Genomic DNA, 25426 nt, shown 5'->3' on the forward strand with positions numbered 1-25426 from the left:
TCCCTTCTGGTTTCCCTTTTACAGTCTTTCTTTCTGGCCCTTTTCCATTGTCGTTCCTGTGAGCTCTCTTTTCCACCCTCATGTTTGAGCTCCCTTGCTCTTTTTTCCTCTCATCCTCCTTCACACTCTCTCACTCACACACTGTCCCTCCCCTCTCTCCCATTTTCTTTCTCACTTTCATACTCATTCCTGCCCTCTCACTGCCCACTCCCTATCTATCTCTCTTCCCACTTTCTCTCTCCCCCTCTTCCCCTCTCTCTGTCTCTTTCTCGCGCTCCCCCCCTTCTCTCCCTCCTCTCTCTCTCTCCCCTTGCACTCTCTATCACTGTCTCTATTTTTAACTCTCTCCCTCTCTCTCTCTCTCTCCTTCCCTCTCTCTATTTGTGTGTGTGTGTGTGTGTGTGTGTGTGTGTGTAGCCCCCCCCCCCTTCTCTGGCTCTCTCTCTCTTTCTCTCCTCAGTCTCTTTTTCCACTCCCTCTAAACTGAGGTCGGTAGCCAGCTTGCCTTCCCGATCCTGTTCCAACGTAACTGAATTTGAATAGCGCCCGCCACAGTGCAGGAGATGGTTATCTGGATGAGTCTAACTGAAGTGGCGAGGTGGGGGGGTTGTTCTGCCTCCTTTCAAATGCAGGGGACGGACACCAATCATCAGATTAAAGAAAATATGTGTCAAGGCATTTCACACTGAGCCACACGGGCAACATGCAGGAAGGCCCTTCGGCCCAATGCGGCGATGCTGACTGTAGGCCAATGAGCCCGTCCTTCCAGCCGGACGATGCATGGAATATAAATTATACGTTTAAACCAGGTTGTGAAGAGGGACAAAAACTGTGCAAGACAAGACATAATGTCAAGTTATAAACACGAGAGATTCTGCAGATGCTGGAAATCCAGAGCAACGCCCACAAAATGCTGGAGGAACGCAGCAGGTCAGGCAGCATCTATGGAAATGAATAAACAGTCGATATTTTGGGCCGAGACCCTTCTTCAGGAAAATTAAGCACATTCAGGGATGGGTTCACCCTGTCCAGCTCACTCGAGCTTTCTCCTCCCCACTCCATGTTTCCGCTCCCTCGCAGCGGTCTGCCCACATTGCCACCCGTCCCTGTGACGTACCGTCGGTACGGTTGTGGACTCCGCCGGGAGCTTCGGCACCAGGCAGTAAATAATGGCGGCTTGCTCCTTCTCCAGTCAGTAGGTCCTTCCTCACCGTCAGTGGGGTCCTGTGTTGTTGCTGCAGAAATAACGCAGGCCTGATTACAAACACGAGCCAGGAGAGTGGCGCAGCGGGTAGAAACACTGCCTGTCGGTTCGATACTGACCTCGGGTGCTGAGTCTACACATACTGTGTTCACTGTTCCCCCGGGTGCTTTGGGTTTGCAGCCCGACGGTGTACGTTCCCCCTCCCGGTGTGCATGTGTGTGTGGAGCTGCCATGGCAACAGTGAAAAGGGATTGTTGTAAATACATGGTTGACGGTCAGAACGGATTTGTGGGCCGAACGGCCTGTTTCCGTGTTGTGTGGCATCGCTGAGAGAGAATGGGATCACTGACGAATTGCACAGACTCAATAGGATGAATGGCCTCATGCTCTGTGAGAATATACAATGGGAACATATTAGAAGAAGGAGGCAGCTGCAGCCTGTATCACCCAGAGAAACCAGGTTGTTTGGTGTTGCCCAGATGATGTGAGAGAACCAGAGGCTTTCAAATGAGCCATCAAGAAAAGCAGGAGTGTGGCAGAGCTTGGGGCCAGGGGGGCACAGATTTAAAATTGTAGACAGAAGGTAAGAGGGGTTGTGAGGGGAGATATTTTCATTCAGAAACAGAATTGGGGAGATGGGGGTGTCTGATGTTCTCTGCCTGCAGAAGAAGAATGTATCAAGAGTCAAGATGGGTTTGAACAGATAATGGACAGAGAACAGGACTGTTATAACCATCCCCCCTCGGGTCAGTACTGACTCAAAGGACCAAATGGACTATGTTATAACAGTTCCATATCTGGAGTATTACATCCATCTCTGCTCGTCGCATTACAGGGGGACATGGAGGTTTTGGAGAGGGCGCGGAAGCCGTTCCCCAGGACACTGCCTGGATTACAGGGCATGAGCTGCAGGGAGAGGTTGGACGAAGTGGAGGTGTTTTCTCTGAACCGGCCAAGGCCGAGGGGAGACGGGTGGAAATTAGTCACTATAGGGCATTCATTTAAGGTGAAAGGGGGAAGTTCAAAGCAAATTTATTATCCAACTACATACAGTCGGCCCTCCTTATCCGCGGATTCAACCAACCGAGAGAACCCGGAAGTTCTCTCTCCAGCACTTGTTGTTTGAGCATTACAGACTATTTTTTCTTGTCATTATTTCCTAAACAATACAGTATAATAACTAGTTACATAGCACTTACATTGTATTAGGTAATCTTGAAATTACTTAAAAGTACAGGCAGTCCCTGGGTTATGAATGAGTTCCATTCCTGAGTCCGTCTTTAAGTCGGATTTGAAGTTGGAACAGGTACATCCGGTATTATTTAGCGTCAGTTAGTCAAACGTTTTTCTTAGTATATAGTACATATTTTACCTTTCTATGCATATAAAACACTTAAGAAACATATGTATTTCAATAATTAAACCACTGCATTGCTAAGTAATAATTGTAGCTTTCATCGGGGCAGGGCCTTTCACATGCTCCATTAAAATTGTTCCGATCGTTGACTGACTGTAGCCTTACGTTTTTACAATGACCGATGGCGTTTCACCTCTTTCTGACTGCTTTATTAATTCCACCTTATTTTCAATCGCGATCGTGATTATTTTCGTGAACAGAAACACTGTGGATTCAGAGCTGCGCCACTGGGTCCTAATGTCCAGTGCATGGAGACATGTTAAATAAATTCTGGGGTTCCACTGGGTCCTAAAGACCACCGTACTGATCCATGTTAAATAAGGAACTTGAGCATCCGCGAATTTTGGTATCCGTGGGGGGTCCTGGAACCAGTCCCCCGCGGTTAAGGAGGGCTGACTATATATGTTACCATATACATCCCTGAGATTCATTTACTTGTGGGCATAAAAGCCTAGCTTTTACGCTGTAAAAGCTAAGGCATAAATCCATAACCATCATAGAATCAATGGAAGACTGCACCAACTTGGGTGTTCAACCAGTGTACAAAAGTCAACAAACTGAGCAAATACAAAAAGAAATAAATAATAATAATAAATAAATAAATAGATAAGCAATAGATATCAACAGCAAGAGTCCTTGAAAGTGAGTCCTTAGGTTGTGGGAATACTTCAATGATGGGGCAAATGAAGATGAGTGTCATTATCCCATTTGGTTCAAGAGCCTAATGGTTGAGGGGTAACAGTTCCTGAACCTGGTGGTGCAAGTCCTGAGGCTCCTGTACCTTCTTCCTGCCAGTAGCGGTGAGGAGAGAGCGTGTCCTGTGTCGATGGGGAGTGCGGGAAGGAGGTCCCTGGTGATGGGTGCTGCTTTCCTGCAACAGCATTTTGGGCAGATGTGCTCAGCGGTGGGGAGGGCTTTACCCGCGATGGACTGGACCATATCCACTACTTATTGTAGGGTTTTCTGTTCAAGGGCATTGGTGTTTCCATGCCGGGCTTGTGATGCAGCCAGTCAGTATACTGTCCACCGTGCATCTGTAGCAGAGCCATTGAAACACACTTCACCGTTTCACTTTGCTCACAGCCTGTGACTGATGCAGAGGACCTACTCCTTCGTAATTGGAGCGGACTAGAGCGTAAAAGCTAGGCTTTTAAAACACTGCTATTCCTCCTGAATACAAAATGGGGAAAAGATGCCATAAAGTGCAAGTGCAAGGGGACTCGGGATTTCCCCCGAGGTTAACTTGAGGGGGATTGGCATGACAGTGTAGCCGTAAGCGCGACAGTACTGCAGCTCCAGGTGTCGGAGTTTGGAGTTCCATCGTACGTCCTTCCCGTGGGTGCGTGGGCATTCCCCAGGTACTCTGGTTTGCTCCTGCATTCCAAAGACTTAGTGGCTAGTAGGTTAATTGGTCATTGTGAGTCGTTCTGTAATTAGGCTGGGGCTGCTGGGTGGTGCAGCTCGTTAAATCCAGGCTGTATCTCTAAATAAATTACATAACATCAGAGGTCCTGCTGAGGGTTCTGGAGGAAGAGGACCACCGTTGGGAGATGTTCTCATTAGCACAGAGGTTTTGTGCTCGTGATGAAGGTGGTTGTGTCTCTACAACGCGATATTCCAGCTTAATCAAGGTGGGGAAGGAATTCAGAAATTGGACGGGGCAAGGGGAGTCGGGAGTCCTAGTATTCTTTCAATGTAACCTCAACTTGCAGGTTGCTGCTGTTCATCGACTATAGCTCAGCATTCAACACCATCACTCCCACAGTCCTAGTTGAGGAGTTACAAAACCTGGGCCTCTGTACTTCCCTCTGCAATTGGATCCTCAACTTCCTAACTGGAAGACCACAACCTGTGCGGATCGGTGATAACATATCCTCCTCGCTGACAATCAACACCGGTGCACCTCAGGGGTGTGTGCTTAGCCCACTGCTCTACTCTCTGTATACACATGACTGTGTGGCTAGACATAGCTCAAATACCATCTATAAATTTGCTGATGATACAACCATTGTTGGTAGAGTCTTAGATAGTGATGAGAGGGCATACAGGAGTGAGATATGCTAACTAGTGGAATGGTGTTGCAGCAACAGCCTGCCACTCAACGTCAGTAAGACAAATGAGCTGATTGTGGTCTTCAGGAAGGGTAAGATGAAGAAACACATGCCAATCCTCATAGAGGGATCAGAAGTGGAGAGAGTGAGCAGTTTCAAGTTCCTAGGTGTCAATATTTCCGAGAATCTAACCTGGTCCCAACAAATTGATGTAGTCATAAAGAAGGCAAGACAGCGTCTATACTTCATTAAGAGTTTGAAGCGATTTGGCATGTCAACAAATACACTCAAAAACTTTTATAGTTGTACCATGGAGAGCATTCTGACAGGCTACATCACTGTCTGGTATGGGGGTGGGATGTGCTACTGCACAGGACCAAAAGAAGCTGCAAAAGGTTGTAGATCTAGTCAGCTCCATCTTGGGTACTAGTCTGCAAAGTACCCAGGACATCTTCAGGGAGCGGTGTCTCAGAAAAGCAGCGTCAATTATTAAGGACCTCCAGCATTCCAGGGTATGCCCTTTTCCCATTGTTACCATCAGGGAGGAGGTACAGAAGCCTGACGGCACACACTCAGTGATTCGGGAACAACTTCCCCTCTGCCATCTGATTCCTAAATGGACGTTGAACCCGTAAACAGTACCTCACTGTTTAAATGTGTATTTTTTCTGTTATTGCATGATTTTTAATCTATTCAATATACATATACTGTAATTGATTTACTTATTTTATTATTATTAATTTTTTTTTCTTTTTCTTCTATATTATATATTGCATTGAACTGCTGCTGCTAGGTTAACACAATTCACAACACATGCCAGTGATAATACACCTGATTCTGAGTTGTTAGTAAGGACTGTTAGGTTTCATTTTGAGGACAAGAATATAAAAACAGGGCACTGCTGCAACTTTCTCAGGAGTCAGTCAGTCTGCATTTGGAATATTGCAAGTGGTATCTTGGGAAAAGTGTGCTGGCAATGATTGAATGTCAGAGCGGACATGATGGGCCGAATAGCCTAATACTGTTCCTGTGTCATATGGTCTTGTTTCTCACCACAGTTTCTGCCCAGATCTAATCACTACGTTGTCAGCAGATCTCTCCCTGCACCGCACTGCAGACAGTGTAGTTAACACACACAGACCATACGCCTGTTTTCAGTGTAGTGACTAGACATAAGCAGTAAGTTGAGAACTGGTGTTGTGTGTTCGACCTGGGCTGCTGTTCCCCACCCGTGTGGGAGGCATTTCCACTGATAAGAGTCCTCATGTATGGCTAACCACTTCAGAATGTCAGGGAGGCCATCTCACTACCTTATCAGTGACAGGCCACCCACGGGGGACCTTTAACAAGACAAGTGCTGTCTGGCTACCAAGACTCTGGCTACATGATGGCAGTGTTCTTGCCCTTTCCAGGCTCCTGTGCAGGAATGGCAAATAGAGGGGAGAGGGATGGCGAGAGAGTGAAGGGGTGCAGACGAAATTGGGGCATGGGCTTCCTAGGGGAGTGGGTGGGAGAAGGAGCTTTGGGGTGTACAGAACAGAATGAGGACCCTCTGGTCCCAGGACAGTCCCACCTGAACCGTGAAGCATGAGGGCAATCCCTCCCTTACTCCCTCCTTACCCCTCCCTCAAACCCTCCTTACCCCTCCCTCAAACCATCCTTACCCCTCCCTCAAACCCTCCTTATTCTTCGACCCCTCCTAACCCCTCCCTCGGCCCCTCCTAACCCCTCCCTCGACCCTTTCTTGCTTTCCCAATTCCATCTCTCTGCTCTTCTTTCCCTTCTCTCACCCTTTCCATATCCCCTCCATTTACCACTCATCACCCTCTCCCCATCCCCTCCCCTTTCCCTCTCTTTTTCCTCTCCTCCTCCTCCCCTTCCTGTCCCCCTCCCCTTCCTGTCCCCCTCCCCTTCCTGTCCCCCTCCTCCCTCTCTCTGTTCTCTGCACCTTTGCCTCTACTTGCTCCCCCCCCAACCACCTCCACTCGGTCTCCCCTTCAGCAGTTTCTTCAGTCTCCCTCCCACTCCCCTCTTGTTCCCTTTCACCCTCCCTCTCTCTCCATGTCCCCCCTTCCTCTCCCCTGTCTCCTGGCCCCTCGGATGGTGGAGTGGGTGCGGGAGCCCAACACTACGCTTTCTCCCTGCCTCAGCTCATGGTTTGGGCATTGGGATGGGAACTCCCTCACAGTAATGAGGGAGTTGGCACAAGAAGTGTGAAGCTCCCAGCAGCCCAGGGCCCGGCCTCCACAGCGATGTGGTGTCAGAAGACAGTAACCGTGAACAGCAGGAAAGACAGAAGCAGTGAAGTTTTCATTTCTCTGGCTGGCTGCGGAGAGGCTGAGCACTTTTCCAAAGGGCTCACTGCTGGCAGCTGACCTGTGCACAGCAAGATCCCAACAGCAGACAAAAGTGATTGGACGTAGAGGGAGGGTGCCCACGCCGCAAGCTGCCGAGAGACAATCAGGGGACCGGGCAACAGAGTAGACAGATGGCCCTCTGGCTGGCTGCTCTCCCAACAGGAGATGGCCAACCCATTGTGCTGTCCCGGTTTTCCCGGATTTTATTTCAGACTTTGTGATGTCTGCAGGATTTTCCTCTTGCCCGCTATCTGACTGTGTAGTATCCGTTCCTGTTGTTAAGACGCTGGCGAAAGAACAACTGCTGGGAATCGGGAGAACTTCCCAGAGATATGGGTGTAGGTATATTTCTACCAAAGGAGGCTCTCCTTCCCTTCACTAACCTGCAGGTCACACTTGGGCAAAGTTAGCACCTGCCTAGCCCCCCGCCCCCCAAAATCAGGGTCATGTGAAGCCATGGGAGCAGGTCTATGACCTGCTGGTGTACGTCACATCCTAGTTATGTGACCCCTGACACCAGGCAGACAATCTCTGAAGAGTATTGATAATGACTGGGGTCACCCGTCTTGTAAAGACACTGCCCAGAAGAAGGCAATGACAAACTATTTCTGTAGGAAAAAATTGCCAAGAAGAATCATGATCATAGATCACCCATGTCATATGACATAGCACATAATGATGATGTCATATGACATGACATGTACTGATGATGATGATGACCTATCCTCCTGCCTTTAGGATGTTGTTATTGATCTGCCTCAAACACCGTAGGGGGGTAAGCTTGTGGTAAGAGAGGGAAAGTACAAAGGAGATGAGCAGGGCATGTTTATTTACACAGAGAGCTTGGGTGCCTGGAATGCACTGCCCAGGGAGGTGGTTTTTGTAATTGACGGACATCGCAGGACACAGCGGGCTACCAGCTCGCAGGAAATCTGACTGAACTTCATCGACAACCCTGCTTGCATGGTATGTGAACTCCTCCCATAACTGAGTGGCATAGTGGCAGATACGACAGAGATGTTGACAAGGTTGTTAGACAGACGTATGAATATACAGGGAATGGAGAGAGATGGGCCTCGTGCAGGCAGAAAGGATTTAGTTTACATTTGGTATTATGTTCAGCAGAGTCATTGTGGGCCGAAGGCCCTTCTCCTGTGCTGTACTGTTCGATGTTCTGCCACTGTTGATAACAGTGAACTTTGATCTCACGCTCAGTAGGGAATGGAAAACACTCATTTCTGTAGCGCCTGCATGAACTCAGGATGCCCCGTAGTCATCACTGAACCTGGTCCACGGTTCTTGACATCCGCAAGTGGCCGTTGAAGGTGGTGTTGCAGCCTTGGGGTGGGGTTAGCCGAGGATTGAGTAAAGGTCAGGGAGATCAGTTCAGAAGTAACATCATGGTTACTATCACTAAGATATTCAACCGTCAAGGCAGCACCCATTCAGTGCCCGGAGATTTCTAGACCTGCCATTGGCTCTTGCTTGACCTGAGACCTCGCCACAAGCGTGAGGCACTCTGGTTAGCCTCCTGGTCCCCATTCCATTCTCCAAACCCAGAGGCAGACTCCGGGAATAACTGGCTTGGAGGATTACCCTCATCCCTGGGATGGTGGAGTGAAGGATCTTGCGAGGCCGACAGAGGCTTCTGTTACTCTGCCATCTCTGTGCGGTAATGTGACTCTGGGTGGTCAGGACCCTCACTGTCGGTCAGGTAGAAGACCTCGGCTCTGTGGGGAGACAATCTCATTAAGCATTACTGCAGGTCTGTCCGACCTCCAGCGCAGAGGAAATTCTACGCTGTAGAATGAGACCATTCTGCCCATCAGGTCTGTACTGGTTCACAATTCCATTCCTCAATGAATTTCCCTGCACCCTATTCTCCCAACCTTCCCAGACTGTGACCCTCACCCGCAGACCAGGGGGGCAATTCACCACCTCAGATTACTCCACGGTCCCCGTATGTTGGTGGGACAGGGAGGAAACCAGAGAATGTGGGGGGAGATTCATGTGGTCACAGGGATAACATGCAACCACCACGCATACACGCGCACGCAGGAGAAGGCAGAAAAATGGAGTTGAGAGGGATAATAAATCAGCCATGATGGAATGGCAGAGCAGACTCGATGGGCCGAATTTCAGCTCCTATGCTTTATGGCTTCGTATAAACACACACACACACACACACACACACACACACACACACACACACACACACACACACACACACACTCACTCACACACAACCACACACACACACACACTCACTCACACACAACCACACACACACACACACTCACTCACTCACACACAACCACACACACACACACTCACTCTCACACACACACATCACACACACACACACTCACACACACACCACACACACACACACACACAACACACACACACACACACACACACACACACACACACACACACACACACACACACACACACACACACACACACTCTTACTTCCTTAGGTTGGGTTTGAACTGGGGTCTCTGGATCAAAGAAGCCGCTCTAGTCCATCTGTCTGGAGAGGTCATTGTGACCCGATTGCCTGCTCATTGTTTTTACAGCATGCCTGGCTTCAGCCTGGGCTTGAGCAACACTGGAGGCCCCTCACGCACTCCAGCCCCGATTGCTCACACCTCCCGTTCCCATACCAACCAGCTGAAACACAAACTAGCCCTTCACCGGATCCCAGAGCTGTGGGCTCTTTGTTTGCCTGTGCTGTTGGTTACTGATGGTGACTCAGGAGGGGCTGACTAATAATGGTCTGGTTATGCTGACATACTCTCGGTACAAGATGTTCGGCATCTATGTCTCATCGGGTCTGTTCAGTGACAAGTCAGCAAACGTGCCCACACAGTGCGTGCGTGTGTGTGCTGTGTGTTGATGATTGTCTGTGTTTTGTGTATGTTTGTTATTACATGTGTGTTTGTGTGTGTGGTGTATGTAGAGGAGTGTGCATATAGTGTATAGCTGCATGTGTGCCTGTGGATATGTGGGGGTGTGTGTGTGTATGTACGACGGACAGGGAGTAGCATATACACACACACACCCACCCTGTCAGCTCAGATATCCTGATACAGCTTTCCGTGCAGCTAATGGCCTCAAAGGACTGATTAATGTGAAATCTTTACTCTTTCTGTCTCTCCACCTCTTTGTTCTTTCGATCACAAATGGCTTTGGTCAGGAGGGTTGGAGACAGTCTGTGTCAGACAGGTATCAAACCAGGCTAATACTGCCTGGCGATGTCAGACAATGGCAAAGCCTGTCTTATAGGCCTCAGCACTCTCTTTCTCACACACACTTCCTGCTCTCTCTCACTACCCATTTTCCCGCTCTCTTTCTTCCCGTTTTGTCCCCTCTCTCTCCGTCTCCCCTCCCCTCTTTCTGCCCCTCTCCCTCTCCACCCCCTCCCCACCCCTCTCCCACTCTCTCTCTCCCCTTCCCTCCCCCTCTCTCCCCCCTTTCTCTCCCCTCTCTCCCCCATCTCTCTCTCCCCTCTCTCCCCCCATCTTTCTGCCTGTGTCACCTTTATTTTACAATTCTTGTAACTTTATGCCTTTTCTACTCTGCCACAAGATAACATATTTTGCAGCCGACAAGTCAGAGACAACAGGACCGATTCTGACTGCCCGAATCTCCCTCTGTTCCAGCCAGGGAGTTTGTTCCAACCCCTCTGATTTCTGCTTTCCCTTCACACTGGGGAAGTGGTTGAGGGCATTTGGAGATGGGGAGATGGACAGGACTTCCTTTGCTGAGACTAAAGGGGAAAAAGTACTGGGGCCTTCACCTGCCCGGACCTCAGGATGCTGAGTGTAGGGAGGGAGGGGTGAGAGGAGGTGGAGGTGGGGTGGGTGGTTTAAGATGATCAGTTGTCCTTGTCCCACACACAATGGTCACACTTACTAGGTGCCCGTCACAGTGTCTTGTGTTACATTCTGCACCAGGCCAAGTTTGTTCTTGTCCTATGTCCTCTCTGATTCAGTTATGACTCCCTCTGCCATCTCCTATCTGTGTCCCTCCTCCCCCATCCCTAGACTCTCCCCTTCATCCTCTCTCCCCCCTTCTCTGTCATTTACCCCCCACCCCTCATACTCCATCTTCCCTCCCTCTCTCCCCCCTACTTCTGTTGTCTCTGCACCATCCCTCACCATTCCTCTCTCCCTCATTCTCTCCCCTCTCTTTCCCCTCCCTTCCTTCACTCACTGTCCTTTCCTCCTGTTCCCTCTCACCCCTTCTCTCTCTCTCTCACTGTCCTTCCTTCCCTTTTCCCTCTCCCCCTTTCTCTCGCCTGCCTCCTCCACTCCCTATGTCATGCACCCCCCCCCCAGACCTGCCCTCCCTCCCTCCCCTACCAGCCTAGCACAAGGCTGAGCTGGCTGACAGTACGTGTGCTGGCTTGGCAGGCCTCGCCGTCCCTCGGCTGCGTCACGGTGGGTGGGGGTGGCGGTGTCTCAGTCCTCCCCAACCACTGACTCAGATCCTCCCCCTCCACCCCCACCACTCCTGAGCGCAGCCCTCCCCCGGCCCATCAACCGTCGGCACCCGCGTTAACCCTTTAGGCTCCAGTTCCGGATTGCGGTGCTGTTCCCATGGCACTAATCCCTGCTGCCGTTGCCATGGTCACGGGCCGTTATTTCAATATCAGCCTGGATATCTCGGGACAGGCCCACAGAAGTTTGGGAATAACTCTCACTGTCAGGAACGGCCCAGTTCCACATGGAGGCGTGGGGTCACATGGCACTGAAAGAGGCCATTCAACCAGCTAGTCAATGCTGACCCCTTCCTTGATTTCCATCTTGCCAGATTCACCTTAACCCTCTGCCTTCTGGTTTTAGACATATCTGTAGATCAGAGATCCTGATCTCCTCAGACAGGAGGTTTGCCATTTCCTTCTTCTGGGCAGTGTCTTTACAAGACGGGTGACCCCAGCCATTATTATTACTCTTCAGAGATTGTCTGCCTGGCGTCAGTGGTCACATAACCTGGACTTGTGATGTGCACCACCTGTTTCCGTGACTTCACGTGACCCTGATCGGGGGGCTAAGCAGATGCTACACCTTGCCCAAGGGTGATCTTCAGGCTAGCAGAATGGAAGGAACACCTTGCATCTCCTTCGGGTGAGACGTACCTCCACCCGCCACGGTGTAGGCGAGAAGGATAAGTTTGGGATCATGCTTGACGCTGACATTGAGGGCTGAGTGACCTGTTCCTGTGCTGAGCTCTGTTCTGTGTAGCGCAGATTTTATTGGGATGCTGTCTGGCAGTACACCCTGTTATGGGGAGGGGTACTTACGGCTGACGAGAGCTGAGTGCCTCAGTGCCAGTGCACAGCCCAGTACGGGATTTCCCAGCCACTAACTAACAAGGTTGCAGAATGGGCAAGTGCTTGGGAAGTGAAGGTCAGCCACTGGAAAAACTGGGAAGGAGGTGAATGGGGAAGTCTCGGAATTCTAAGGGTTGTTGCATGTTGGCAGGTCTGTAAGATCACAAGCCAGGCAATGGGGTTTAATTCTAGAACAGGGATTCTCAGCCTGGGGGCTACCTGCTTAATGGTATTTGTCCATGGCATAGAAACGGTTGGAAACCCCTGGTCTAAAAGGTTCGGTTTGGAATTACGGTCACCATACACTGGCAGGACCACTGTGTACAGGTCCAGTCGTCGTGCACTGGAACAACAGTATCCCCTGATTCATGTCCCCATGTTCCCCAGGGTGGGGAACAGTGCAAATCAGAAATCTGCATCGTGAGCCGAGGTGCGGCTTGCGAGCGAGCGGTCTGCACATCCAGAAGCAGGACCGGGAATACCATAGGGTGAGGAACCTGAAATTAAAACTCGTGAGCTGGCTGGCGTAGAAATCATTCTGGCCTTGGAGGAGAGGGGGGAGGCCTTGCTGTACGTCACTAAAGCCTCACTGTTATCAAGCAATTCTTGTCATCCGTGTCTCTTCCCTCCTGATGACCTACGAGGGGGTGTTTGATGTCTTCGGTCCTTGATGGAGATCAGAAGGATATCTGATTGAAACTTCACCGTCATCATTATGTACCGTGTCGTATGACGTAGGCGATCGTGGTCTCTCCACGACCACGATTGTTGGCACATTTTTCTACAGAAGAGGTTTGCCATTGCCGCCTTCTGGGCAGTGTCTTTACAAGACGGGTGACCCCAGCCATTATCGATACTCTTCAGAGATTGTCTGCCTGGCGTCAGTGGTCACATCAGCAGGACTTGTGATCTGCACTGGCTGCTCGTACGACCGTCCACCACCTGCCCCCATGGCTTCACGTGACCCTGATTCGTAGGTGTGGGGGGACTAAGCAGGAGCTACACCTCTCCCAAGGCTGGCGGACCTGGTGACCTGCACCTTCCACCTCGTATGGTAGAGACGTATCTGCACCCCAGCACCTGCACTGAAAGCAAGGACTGGACAGATTGGACGTGGGAGGGCGTGCACCACTTATACTCACCTGAGCTGCCCCCTGGCAATGGACTCACTTACGCACACTCTACAGTTCATGTTATTTGCTGACACGTTTATCGTTGGTGCAATTTGTACTTCTTTAACATATTGCGTTGTTTGATGGTGTTAAGTTTTTTAATAATGGGGTTTATTGGGTTTCTTTGTTTTGTGGCTGCCTGCAAGAAGACAGATCTCAGGGTTGTGTACAGTGTACATACCGTAGATTCCGGACTACAGAGCGCACCTGATTAAAAGCCGCTGGCTCTAATTTTAGAAATAAAATCAATTTTTTAATTGTACAGGCCACACCGGATTTTAGGCCGCACCGGATTTTCGGCCGCAGGTGTCCCACATTGTAATATGAGATATTTACACAGAAAGATATTACACGTGAGGATTTTTTAACTTTTAATTAAATCCATATGGTAACAAAAACAAATACATATTGCAAATGCTTTTTTTCAAACCGTGCCCGTAACGCGGCTACTTTTAAATATACGTTGCGTATACTTCTTTACTGAACAACATTCCAATATCTCCTAACGACTGGTAAAAAATATATATATTGCAGCCTACCAGGAAAAGTTATTGATCGCCTTTAACTTAAAAGCAGCGTTCGCTCAGATCCAAAGCCGCTCGCGTAATGCGCTCCCTCCCTCCGTCCCGTTTTATCGCAAACTGGCATTTTTCCCACAAGAGGCGGCGAAACCGGGTGTGACGTCATAGCATCCCGCGATGTAGTACAGAAAACAAATATAGTTAAAACTCTTCTAACTTTAACTAGAAAATGAATTACTAAGCGAAAATATTATAAACTAAATAACTGCCATAAAGGCAGCACAATGCTTTTCTTCGAGTGTTTTCCTTGTTGATGAGGGTGAGTACAAATGACTGATTTACAATAATTTAATTGTGAAAGTGCGCTTGATTTATCGTACAATTTCATTGGACCTCTGTGAACTACTCATCAATTTTATTGGTCTACTGTTATGAGGCAAAATGTTTACGAGGCGGCATGAAAAAAATCATGTATTAGCCGCTCCATTTTAAAGGCCGCAAAGTTCAAAGCTGTTCAAAATGTGGGAAAAAAGTAGCGGCTTAAAATCCGGAATCTACGGTACTCTGATAATAAACGTACTTGATGTTCCATCAGGGGAGCCTGGCATCCGAGCCTCAAAATAAAGGAACCCCCTTTGGATCAGAGATGAGGAGGCATTTTTTCAGCCAGAGAATGGTGATTCTGTGCAGGCCGGGTCATTGGGTGACTCTGAGGCAGAGACTGATAGTGTTGTGGTTTAACGGTACGTGGAGAATGGGCTTGAGAAATCAATGACGGAGCAGACCCAGTGGGCAGAATAGCCTAATTCTTCGCCTTTAAGTCCCATGGCAGGACATAATCCAAGAGAGATAGGACCTGACACAGTTGTAGGGAGAAGTTGGCCAGGCCAACATTCTTGGAGTGTAGGAGAATGAGAGAGAATTTCATAGAGTAGAATGACATCCCTTTCAAACTGAGGTGAGGAGAAATTTCTTCAGCCAGAGGCTACTGAATCTGTGGGACTCACTGTCACACCACAGAGGACTGTGGAGGCCAAGCCATTGGGTAGTATATAAGTCAGAGATTGGTAGATTATTTATAGATGGGAAGGGGTAGTTAGGGTTGTGGGGAGAAGGTAGGAAATTGGGTTGAAAAATAATCAGTTCTGACTGAATGGTGGGGCAGACTTGATGGGCCAAATGGCCTAATTCTGCTCTTCTATCTTGTGTCCTGATCAAGGGCCGAGAGCATTAATAAGTGTAGAGGAGGTTTCAAGTTCAAGTTTATTGTCATTGACTGTACATACAGTATATATAGCCAAACGAAACAACGTTCCTCTGGACCACACTGCACCCGCAATACATATATCACACACAGCACAGAAAACAAAATATGCACAGCCGGGTAAACGGCTCGCTGTCCTAGTGACGAGACCTCGGTGGTGGCTGGGTGTTCATTAGTCTCACAGCCTGTGGGAGAAGCTCTTACCCAGTCTGGCAGTCCTAGTGCTGATGCTCCTGTACCCCCTTCCTGACGGTAGTGGGTCAAGGAGATTGTCTGTTGGGTGGTCCTCAAAGATGCTTTGAGCCCTTCATATAAAACGCTCCCAGAAAGTGTCACAAGTAGCGGGTAGGGAGATCGCGATGATCCTCCTGGTGGTTTTTAGGGTCTCGTGGCCCAGTGGGGTTATCTTCACCGAGAGGTGCAGCACGTAGTTCAAACAGTGCAACTGTGCCCTTCTCCGAGGATCGTCACTTTGTGGTGGTGGAGAGGATTGTGAGGTCCTGAGATCCCAAGAGCGATGCCGTCTGGAACTTAGCTCCTGGTGGGGTCACCCGTAGTGGTAAGGTCAAGGGGGAGTCTCCAGACAAAGAGATACCCAACCAAAACCTCAGTGGTGGAGCTGGTGGGAGATGATGACACAACCACAGGGCAACAGCAGTAAAGGGTTCCCAGTGCCCCTTGCATTCCTTTCCACTGACCCTGACCCCGATCTGTCAAGGTGGCCGCCCGTGCATCAGCTTCCCGGTGTTAAACAAAGTCAGACATGACCGTCCTCCATTAAGGACGTATCCCCTTAGGAGAGTATCGTACTTGACTGGAATGGTCATCCCACTACTGCGCTTGCAGTGTGGGTCTGGATTCTTGTCCCAAGGCCTCTGAACTTGTTGGACTGAGGCTACAGCGAGGAGGGGAGGGGGTTCTGAAGGTTCACTGCTCCCCAGGTGAAGAATCTCTGTCAGGTTTGCCAGACCCAGCTTTAGGACTGTAACTCCTCATCCTGGGAGAACGTCATGTTCTGGTTAGATAAACATTGGATGATGTCATCTCCGAGGTCATGATGACTGGGCCGTGACCAGGAGGGTTGTCGGAGAGAGAGGGGCAGACCTCGGGGTACAGGCACATGGCTTCCTGAAAGTAACATCGCAGGTAGTCAGGGTTGTGAAGAAGGCATTTGGCAGGCAGGCCTTCACCAGTCAGGGCACTGAGTACAGGAATTGGGAGGTCGTGGCGTGGTTGTACAAGACATTAGTGAGGCCACATTTGGAATTTCGTGTATTGTATTCTGTTTTGGTCACCCTGCTGTAGGAAAGGTGCCAGTAAGCTGGAACAAGTGCAGAGATTTGTGAGGATATTGCCAGGAAGCAAGGGCCAGGGGTATAGGGAGAGGGTGAGCAGAATAAGATTTTATTCCTTGGAGCACAGGAGATGGAGGGGTGACCTTAGGTGTATAAAATCACGAGGGGCTCGACAGGGTGAATGCACCCAGTCTTTTCCCCAGGACCGGAGAATCGAGAGGTGGAGGGCATCGGTTTAAGGTGAGAGGGGTGAGAGTTAAAAGGTACCTAGGGCTATCTTCTTCGCACAGAGAGTAGTAGGCAGATGGAACGAGCTGCCAGAGGGAGTGTTTAGGGCAGGTACAATAATAACATTTAAAAGGCACTTGGACAGGTACATGGATGGGAAAGATTGAGAAAGGAATGGGCCAAACATGGGCAGCTGGGACCAGCTTAGATGAGAATCTTGGTCAACATGGACTAGTTGGGCCAAAGGTTGCTTCTGTGCTGTCTATGATGCCAGTGACCTGATAGGAAGCAGGAATGGGCCATTCAGCCCCTCTGCATCCACTTTACTGGCTCAGTAAGACCTGTGAGCGATCAAAGTTGACCCCACAGCCCCCCAGTTCCCTTAATACCTGAAAATTCATCCATGTGAGGCTACTCAGTGAGTTCACCTCCAGAGGGGAGAGGGTTCTGAAGGTTCACTGCTCCTTAGGTGAAGAATCTCTGTCATGTTGGCTGGACCGTGACTCCTTGTCTCGGACAGTCCAGCCTGAGAGAAAGCCATGCCCACACACCCTATCGGCCCTATAGGAACTTTCATGGAGCCATACAGCTTGGAAACAGGCCCTTTGGCCCATCTGACTGCTGCCAACCAAGATTCCTAACTAAGCTAGTCCTGTTTACTGTGTCCCTAAAACTATTCCCATCCAAGCATCTTTTAAATGTTGCTAACGTACCTCTCTCAGCCACTTTCTCTGGCAGCCCATTTCACATACAGCCACACTCTGGGTGAGAAAGTTGCCCCTCAGATTCCTGTTAAACCTCTCTCCTCTCATCTGCAGTTGATGCCTCCAGTTCTTGGTTCCCCAACCTTGGAGGAAAAGACTGTGCCCAATGCCCCTTGTGACTTTATACACCTCTGTAAAATCACTCCTCGTTCTCATACACTCCGATGAGAAATATATCAACCTCGCTCCATAATTCAGTCCCTTGAGTCACGGCAACATCCTTTTAAATTCCCTGTGCTCTCTTCCCAGCTTATTGGCATCTTTCCTATAACACGATGACCAAAACAGAACACAGTACCCATCAGTATCTTGTGCAATTTTTGTTTTCAAATGTGGCAAATGTATGGCAGATGCAGTTTAATGTGGATAAATGTGAGGTTATCCACTTTGGTGGCAAGAACAGGAAGGCAGATTACTATCTAAATGGAGTCAAGTTAGGAAAAGGGGAAGTACAACGAGATCTAGGTGTTCTTGTACATCAGTCAATGAAAGCAAGCATGCAGGTACAGCAGGCAGTGAAGAAAGCTAATGGCATGCTGGCTTTTATAACAAGAGGAATTGAGTATAGGAGTAAAGAGGTCCTTCTGCAGCTGTACAGGGCCCTGATGAGACCACACCTGGAGTATTGTGTGCAGTTTTGGTCTCCAAATTTGAGGAAGGACATTCTTGCTATTGAAGGAGTGCAGTGTAGGTTCACAAGGTTAATTCCTGGAATGGCGGGACTGTCATATGTTGAAAGATTGGAGCGACTGGGCTTGTATACACTGGAATTTAGAAGGATGAGAGGGGATCTGATTAAAACATATAAGATTATTAAGGGATTGGACACGCTGGAGGCAGGAAGCATGTTCCCGCTAATGGGTGAATCCAGAACTAGAGGCCACAGTTTAAGAATAAGGGGTAGGCCATTTAGAACAGAGATGCGGAAAAACTTTTTCACCCAGAGAGTGGTGGATATGTGGAATGCTCTGCTCCAGAAGGCAGTGGAGGCCAAGTCTCTGGATGCATTCAAGAGAGAGTTAGATAGGGCTCTTATAGATAGCGGGGGTCAAGGGATATGGGGAAAGGGCAGGAACAGGGTACTGATTGTGTATGATCAGCCATGGTCACAGTGAATGGCGGTGCTGGCTAGAAGGGCCGAATGGCCTACTCCTACATCAACTGTCTATTGTCTATTCCAATACATTATCTCGCTCTCCCCTAAACGGAGCCACAAGTGGGAGCCGAAAATCTTGGCGCATAGTCCAGTTGATCCATGGGCCTGTAAGAGCAAGTGCCCATGAGAAGAGCTGCTGTAAGGTCGTGGACAGGTGCAGCAAGGAGAAAGCCCACCTATCCTATGATTAGCCCACCCCTAGAGGGCAGGCGGTGTGAGATTTATGTTATTTAAACACGTCCCCTTTCCTATTAGACTGTGAGGACAGCTGGTTTTCTTTATCGAAGGGGACGTGGGATTCACTGGTATGTAACTGTCTATCTCCAGTTGCCCCTTTGCCCAGCTCGTTAGTTGCCACATTGAACGCTTGTCCGCCTTGAGGTGTGGGGTGTCGTGGTAGTGTAGTGGTTAGCACGACGCTATTACAGCTTTGGGCGTTGAAGTTCAGAGTTCAATCCTGACGTCCTCTGTAAGGAGTCTGTATGACTCCCCCACTATGAAATGCTTGTGTTTCCTCCCACAGTCTAAAGACGCACCGACCGGTTGGTAGGTTAACCGGTCATTGTAAATCGTCGTGTGATCAGAATAGCGGGTTGCTGGGGTGGTGGGGCTCAAAGGGCCAGACAGGCTAATTCTGCGCTGTATCTCTAGAGAAGATCACAATAATTAAGCAGGGAGTTGCCAGGGTCTTGTCCCAGTGATAGTGAAGGGAAAACGACAAGTTAGAAGCAAAGAGAAAATCTGCAGATGCTGGAAATCCAAGCAGCACACACAACACACAGCAGGTCAGGCAGCATCTACGGAGAAGAGTTTCGGGCCGAGACCCTTCAGCAGGACACAAGTCAGGATGGTTTGTGGTGTTGGGGGGGGGGGGGGGGCAACTTCCAGGTGTTGGTGTTCCCAGTTCTTTTGCTGTCCTTGTCCATCCTGCTGGTAGAGATGGGTAGTGGGTCAGGCAGGGTGTTGGCAGATCACGGCAGGGCCTGAATGTGTCCCGGACAAAGAAGCAGGCACAACTCACTCGCCAAACTGTTTTTTCCAAAATCTCCCTTCTGGAAAGTGCTAAAGGGCCATTAAAAAACAAAAAGCGAAAAAAAATCACACCATCTTAATTGTTGCTTTTCACAGGCAGTTTATCTGATCGAACTTCCTGGTTTCCCCCCCACCCCCACACCTCCCTCCATTACCCCATCACTACACTGCACTGTAAACACTTTTGATAATGCTGTTTACATTGTAAACACAGGCTGGTATTTATGTATTTATGCACATTTTATTTCATATCCATACTTTAATCTTTAACTTATTTACATATACAGTACCGTGCAAAGATCTTAGACGCATACGTATAGCTAGGATGCCTAAGACGTTTGCACAGTACAATGATAATTTTATGTATAGCACTCTAACGCGACCACAAACAAAAAACAAATTTCATGACATATGTGAGTGATGATAAACCTGATTCTGATGTGGGTCTGTCTTGTGGACTGAGAGTGGGAAAAGGGGAACGGAGAGGGGAATCATGGTTGGGAAAGGGGGGAGAGGGGAGGGAGCGGGAAGCACCAGAGAGACATTCTGTAATGATCAATAAATGAGTTGTTTGGAATTAAGTGACCTTGCCTGGTGTGTCAGGGCTGGGTGTGTCTGCACCCATGTCAACCCTCTCTGCCCCTGGCACTCCTCTGCCACCTGACCCACACCCCTCCTGCAGCACTCCACCCTCACCATTCCCAACATCCTTTGCTCCCACCAGATTTGCAAACTCGTTCTCCATTCCATGTTGACAGATTCAGTACCGGGCAAATGTCTTGGGCACCTTAGCAACATATACGTGCCGAAGACTTTTGCACTGGACTGTAATTATTTATAATTGTTGACTGTTTTTTTCATTGCATGACAAGCCAACACATCACAGTAAGTCCTAATACATGTAAGAATATATGGGGGATAAAGTTGACCCTTAGCCTTAATCCCTCCAAGAGGACCACAACCTTGTCGTAGGGTTTGGAGGCTTGCGTGCCTCAGTGACCCGGACAGCTATGTTGGCTGGAGTCAGGGCCTTGTGCTTGTAGGGTCACCCATGCCAAACAGGTCAAAGGGTAGAGTTCAGACTAAGAGTGGTCCACTGGTCCTCCAGGTTGAGGGGGAGGCGGGTTCAGCTCAGGGGTAATGACTCTGACTGGTCAAAAAAACAGTTGTTATGGAAACAGCAACAAAGAATCCTTCTGTGTGGCCAAGGACAGACAGGGATGGAGGATCTTCATTGCTGCCCTAATCACCAGCAGTGTGATAGGCAGTTAATAGTAATTAATTGTGTATCATAGTGGTTTGCACAACGGTTTACAGTGTAGGTGACCTGGGTTCAATTCCCACCGCATGTAGTGTTGAATCACTAGCAGACTTGGATGCGTTATACTTGGTCCCTCTGCCATTCCCTGAAATCAGACGGTGAACGCCTGTGGTGTAGTGTATGATTTGTTTCCTGCAGGTCTCTGGAAAAGAGTCCGAGCCCCTCTGTAGAGATTATGTTCTTCCTAAACAGAGTCAAATCCAGCAGAGTTTTCATCTGGGGGTGGCATGGTAGCGTGACGCTTTGCAGAGCCTGCGACCCAGGGGTTCTCTGCCCACCGCTGCCTGTAAGGAGTTTCTGCGTTTTCCCTGTCACCATGCGGGTTTCATCTGAACGCTCTGTTTTCCTCCCACAGTCCAAAGACATACCGGTCGGTCAGTAGGTTAGTCGGTCATTGTAAATTGTCCTAGGATTAAATCCCGGGGATTGCTGGGCGGTGTGGATCTCAACAAAAAGTAAACAAATAGATCGCCTTAATCAAGGTTGTGGGACACCCAGCACTCTTGCACGCACCACAGGAATGGCATTCAGAGGGGCTGCTTACATTCTACCCCAGATCAAACATACGTTACTGCGGCATCCACCTACATTGTGGCTTTATAAATGTCCAGTTAGCCCACACTGGGAGTATTGCACTGTGCTCTGGTTGCCCCACTAGAGGACAGATGTGGCAGCTTTGGAGAGGGTGCTGCCCAGATAAGCAGGCATGTGCCATAGGAGAGGTTGGAGAGACTTGGGCTGTCTTTTTCTCTGGAGCAGCGGAGGCTGATGTATAAAATTCTGAGAGGTGTAGATAGGGTAGACGGAGTATTTTTCTCCCAGGGTCGAAATGCCTTATACCAGAAGGCATGCATTTAAGTTGAGGGGAATCATTGAAAGGAGGTGTGATGGGTGAGATTTTTTACACAGAGAGGAGTGGGTGCCAGGATTGGCGCAGGAGGCAAATATGATAGAGGCATTTAAAAGGGTCTTCAACAGGCACAAAAATATGCAGAGAAGAGGGGGATGTGATCCAAGTGACTGCAAAAGGGGGTATTTTAACTAGGATTGATTAGTTTCTCCTCAGCCATCAGACTCTTGAACATAAGGGGACATTTAAAGACTCGTTTATCTTGTTATTTCATGCTTGTTATTTATTGCTATTTATTAACTGCATTTGCACTGTTTGTTTACAATTTACTGTTCCTGAATGTTTACAGTTACTGTTCTATAGATTTACTATGTATGCCTGCAGGAAAAGAATCGCGGGGTTGTACGTGGTGGCATGTATGTGCTCTGATAATAAACCTGACTGAACTTTGTATGAGTGTGACTGTGTGTATATCGTACAGGCTTGTCATTTCTATTCAGACCGGCTACATCACAAAGCTGAAATCACAGAGGTGTTCAAACGGCTCTAAGACGGGTATATATATATATGGATGTACAGAGAATGGAGGGATTTGGACATTGTTTAGGGAGATGAGATGAAGTGTCTTTTAACTGAATAGTTCGACATAACATCGTGAGCCGATCGTGTCCCTGTGTCTGCGAGTTTTCTGTCATGAAGGTGCTACCTTGTGGTATCCCCCTCCCGCAGTGACTGAGCGTCACTGACGTCGGGAGGGGTGGGGGTGAATGTTTACGTGAGGGGATCAGGCTGGTGAGAGGGGACTCAAAAGACCTGATGTCACGGAGGCTCCACTCACCCTCTTCCTGATCGTCACTGGCGACCTTTGCAGACTGCTCAGTCGGGGTACAGGCCCTCTAAGAGAGCCCCACAAATTGCTGTTTGCTCGTTTAATGACGAGCGGCGCATTTTTGACAACTTTCTGTCAGAGCCACACGCAGAGGGGGGGGGGGGGGGGAGAGGGGAACGGGGTGGAGGGTAAAACTCGAGATGGAGCGAGTGGCAGTGAGACTCGGGAGAGGGCCAAATGCACTTTAACTGAGCGAGCAGGGAATCCCGGCTATGACGTGAGTGGGTGGTGTCTTTCTGACGTCACCCGTGTGTGTGGGGGGAAGGGGCCGACCCAGGAGGGTTTTTTTTCTTAAAAACACATCTTTATTTCTTTGTCAACGACACTCCGGCAACAACAAGAGAGTGTCTCATCCGCCCTCCGATGATTCATTGGGAGAGGGGAGAGGGGAAAAGGATCGTGGGCAGGCAGTCAGAACAGTCACTGTGAAGTGTCTCGGAACAAGTTGCGGACTCTCTCTGCCTGAGACCGACCGTGGATTTAAAACCCATTTCTTGTGTGTGCTTGAACTCAGTTAGAGAACAACAGTGAGGTAAGTGTGTGATTTCAGCTTTGTGATGTCAGTTTGAATGGAAACGACAAACCCGCATTATATACGGAGACACACAGGGACAGACATACACAAACTCAAACATACGGAGACTGACACACATGGACACATACACATACGGGCATAGAAATATTCAGACATACACTCTCTTCCCCCGTGTGACTTCCCCTCGACTTTTCTTTCTCCCCTCCCGGGGAGGGGGGAGTCTTATTCCTCCGTCTCTCGTTTGCTCTTTATCTGTCCCCTCTCTTCCCTGCCCTTCCCCCATCCCCTCCCCTCCCCTCCCCTCCCCTCCCCTCCCCTCTATTCCCCTTCTCTCCCCCCATTATATTGAAATAAGCGCATAAAAGGGTGATAATGCCTTTTGTTTCAGTAGTTCACTGTGTCAGTTTCACACTGATCACATGTGGCCAAATATATACAATGTAACCAATTCTTCCTTAAATGTAGCAATTAGTGTAACATTGTCTTCCCTTTCTACCACCGTGAAGAGAAATTTCAATATCCCACAGTTTACAACTACCTTTCTATATACTTTGTGTTGTTTTTTACATCATAAATTGAATATCGTCTTCTCTTTCAGTGTAACAGTCTGGGTATATTTAAATGTCTTTTTTTATTGGTCAGACGTGTCGGTGTGTACGCTGGGAAAATGACCGGGAATCTTGAGGAGAACATGCCCAGATAGAATTGTCCACACTTTCCTCTCGGACTTCAACTTCACGTGGATGAGACAAGGTGGGATTGTTGACTAGTGGACTTGGACTCGTCTCGTCTCCCCTCCCCACTCGATTTCTTCCCCACTGGAAAGTAAAAGGCGGCTCTGGAACCACTGATTAAACACAGGGCGACTATGAAGAAACCAGCCCCTCACAGGGACAGATATGTCTGGAGCCAAGAGTTTTAATAGTCAGGGTAAGTGGCTTGTGTTTTATGCAGATAAATAAACCATAAGATTTTTCACAGAGGGGAGGATGTGTGTAAATTAAATAACTGGCTTCTAAAAGTGGTAATGACTTTTAGGGGTGTCAGGTGGGGCCCACTGTTTAACTTTTCTAATGCTTATCCATCTTATTGGGATATTGAAAACTGCGTGATACGTCAGTGCGAATATCTACTTCTCCCTCTCCCACTCTCCCCTCCCCTCTCTCCCACGCTGCCCCACTCCCTCCCTCTCACTTCATGCACTCAACCCTCCCCCACTCTCGCCACTCCATCTCACCCTCTTTCACTCCCCTACCCACAGCAACCCTCTTACCCCCACCTCTCTCTCTGCTCTGCACGATCGCACGCCCCCCACCCACTGCGTGAAGGTGATCTTGTTCTGACGCTCACAGCTCCACCTTCCCCGTTTGTCCCTGTACTGTGGGCAACGTCAGCCCTTTCCTATCCGAGGGAGGGAGGTGGCCTTGAGTAGGGATGTCCTGTACCTGTGCCTGTGGAGGATAATCCGATAGCCCTACGTACACACCAGTCTGGGTGATGGGGAGGAGAAACTCACCTTTACTCTCAGTTTAAAGGCTTGGGTCTGTATTAGACTTGGGATGAAAGCAGTGCTGATATCTGCCCGAACATCTTCAATAGGTGGGAATTATTGGACCTGGCGGGAGATGCAGCACAATCCCACCTTCCAGATCCCTCTGGTGGCCATTCAGCCCATTGTGTCCATTCTCACTCGCAGACCCATTCCCACACTAGCTTCCCTGAAAGCTGCAGCTTCTGTGGAAAATAAGCCGAAACCCTGTGGCAAGACTGGAGGGGGGAAAAAAGCATCTTCTCAACATATGGACCTCCTCACTGGTAGAGCTGCTGCCTTCTAGATCCAGATTCAATACCGGCCTCTGGCCCTGCCTCCCCTCCCCTCTGCTCCCCCTCCCCCCCCCCCCCCCCCCCCCCCCATTCTGGAAGGGCCTTGTCCAGAACGTGAATGGCAAGACCTTTAACTTGTGCGGATGAAATGAGGAAGGGATGGGTGGTTTCCACGGTCAGGAAAGAACAATAGGCCTGGACTGGT

At 49.2% G+C, this 25426-nt stretch overlaps 1 protein-coding gene across 6 annotated transcripts in view; it reads left to right on the forward strand.

Moving 5' to 3' along the window:
• Positions 1-25426, forward strand: part of LOC140729208 (lysine-specific demethylase 6B-like) — a 264889-nt gene that overhangs the window by 183733 nt on the left and 55730 nt on the right. For 5 of the 6 annotated variants that reach the window (XM_073048717.1, XM_073048723.1, XM_073048719.1 and 2 more), the window contains one exon: positions 24040-24327. In XM_073048717.1, the coding sequence (XP_072904818.1) occupies positions 24297-24327 (31 nt within the window). In that variant the 5' untranslated portion in view covers positions 24040-24296. Of the gene's footprint in view, positions 1-23121; positions 23395-24039; positions 24328-25426 lie in introns of those variants that run through there. The other variant, XM_073048718.1, reaches the window with a different exon arrangement.

This window comes from Hemitrygon akajei, chromosome 6 (assembly GCF_048418815.1).
Source record: "Hemitrygon akajei chromosome 6, sHemAka1.3, whole genome shotgun sequence".
NCBI lineage: Eukaryota > Metazoa > Chordata > Chondrichthyes > Myliobatiformes > Dasyatidae > Hemitrygon > Hemitrygon akajei.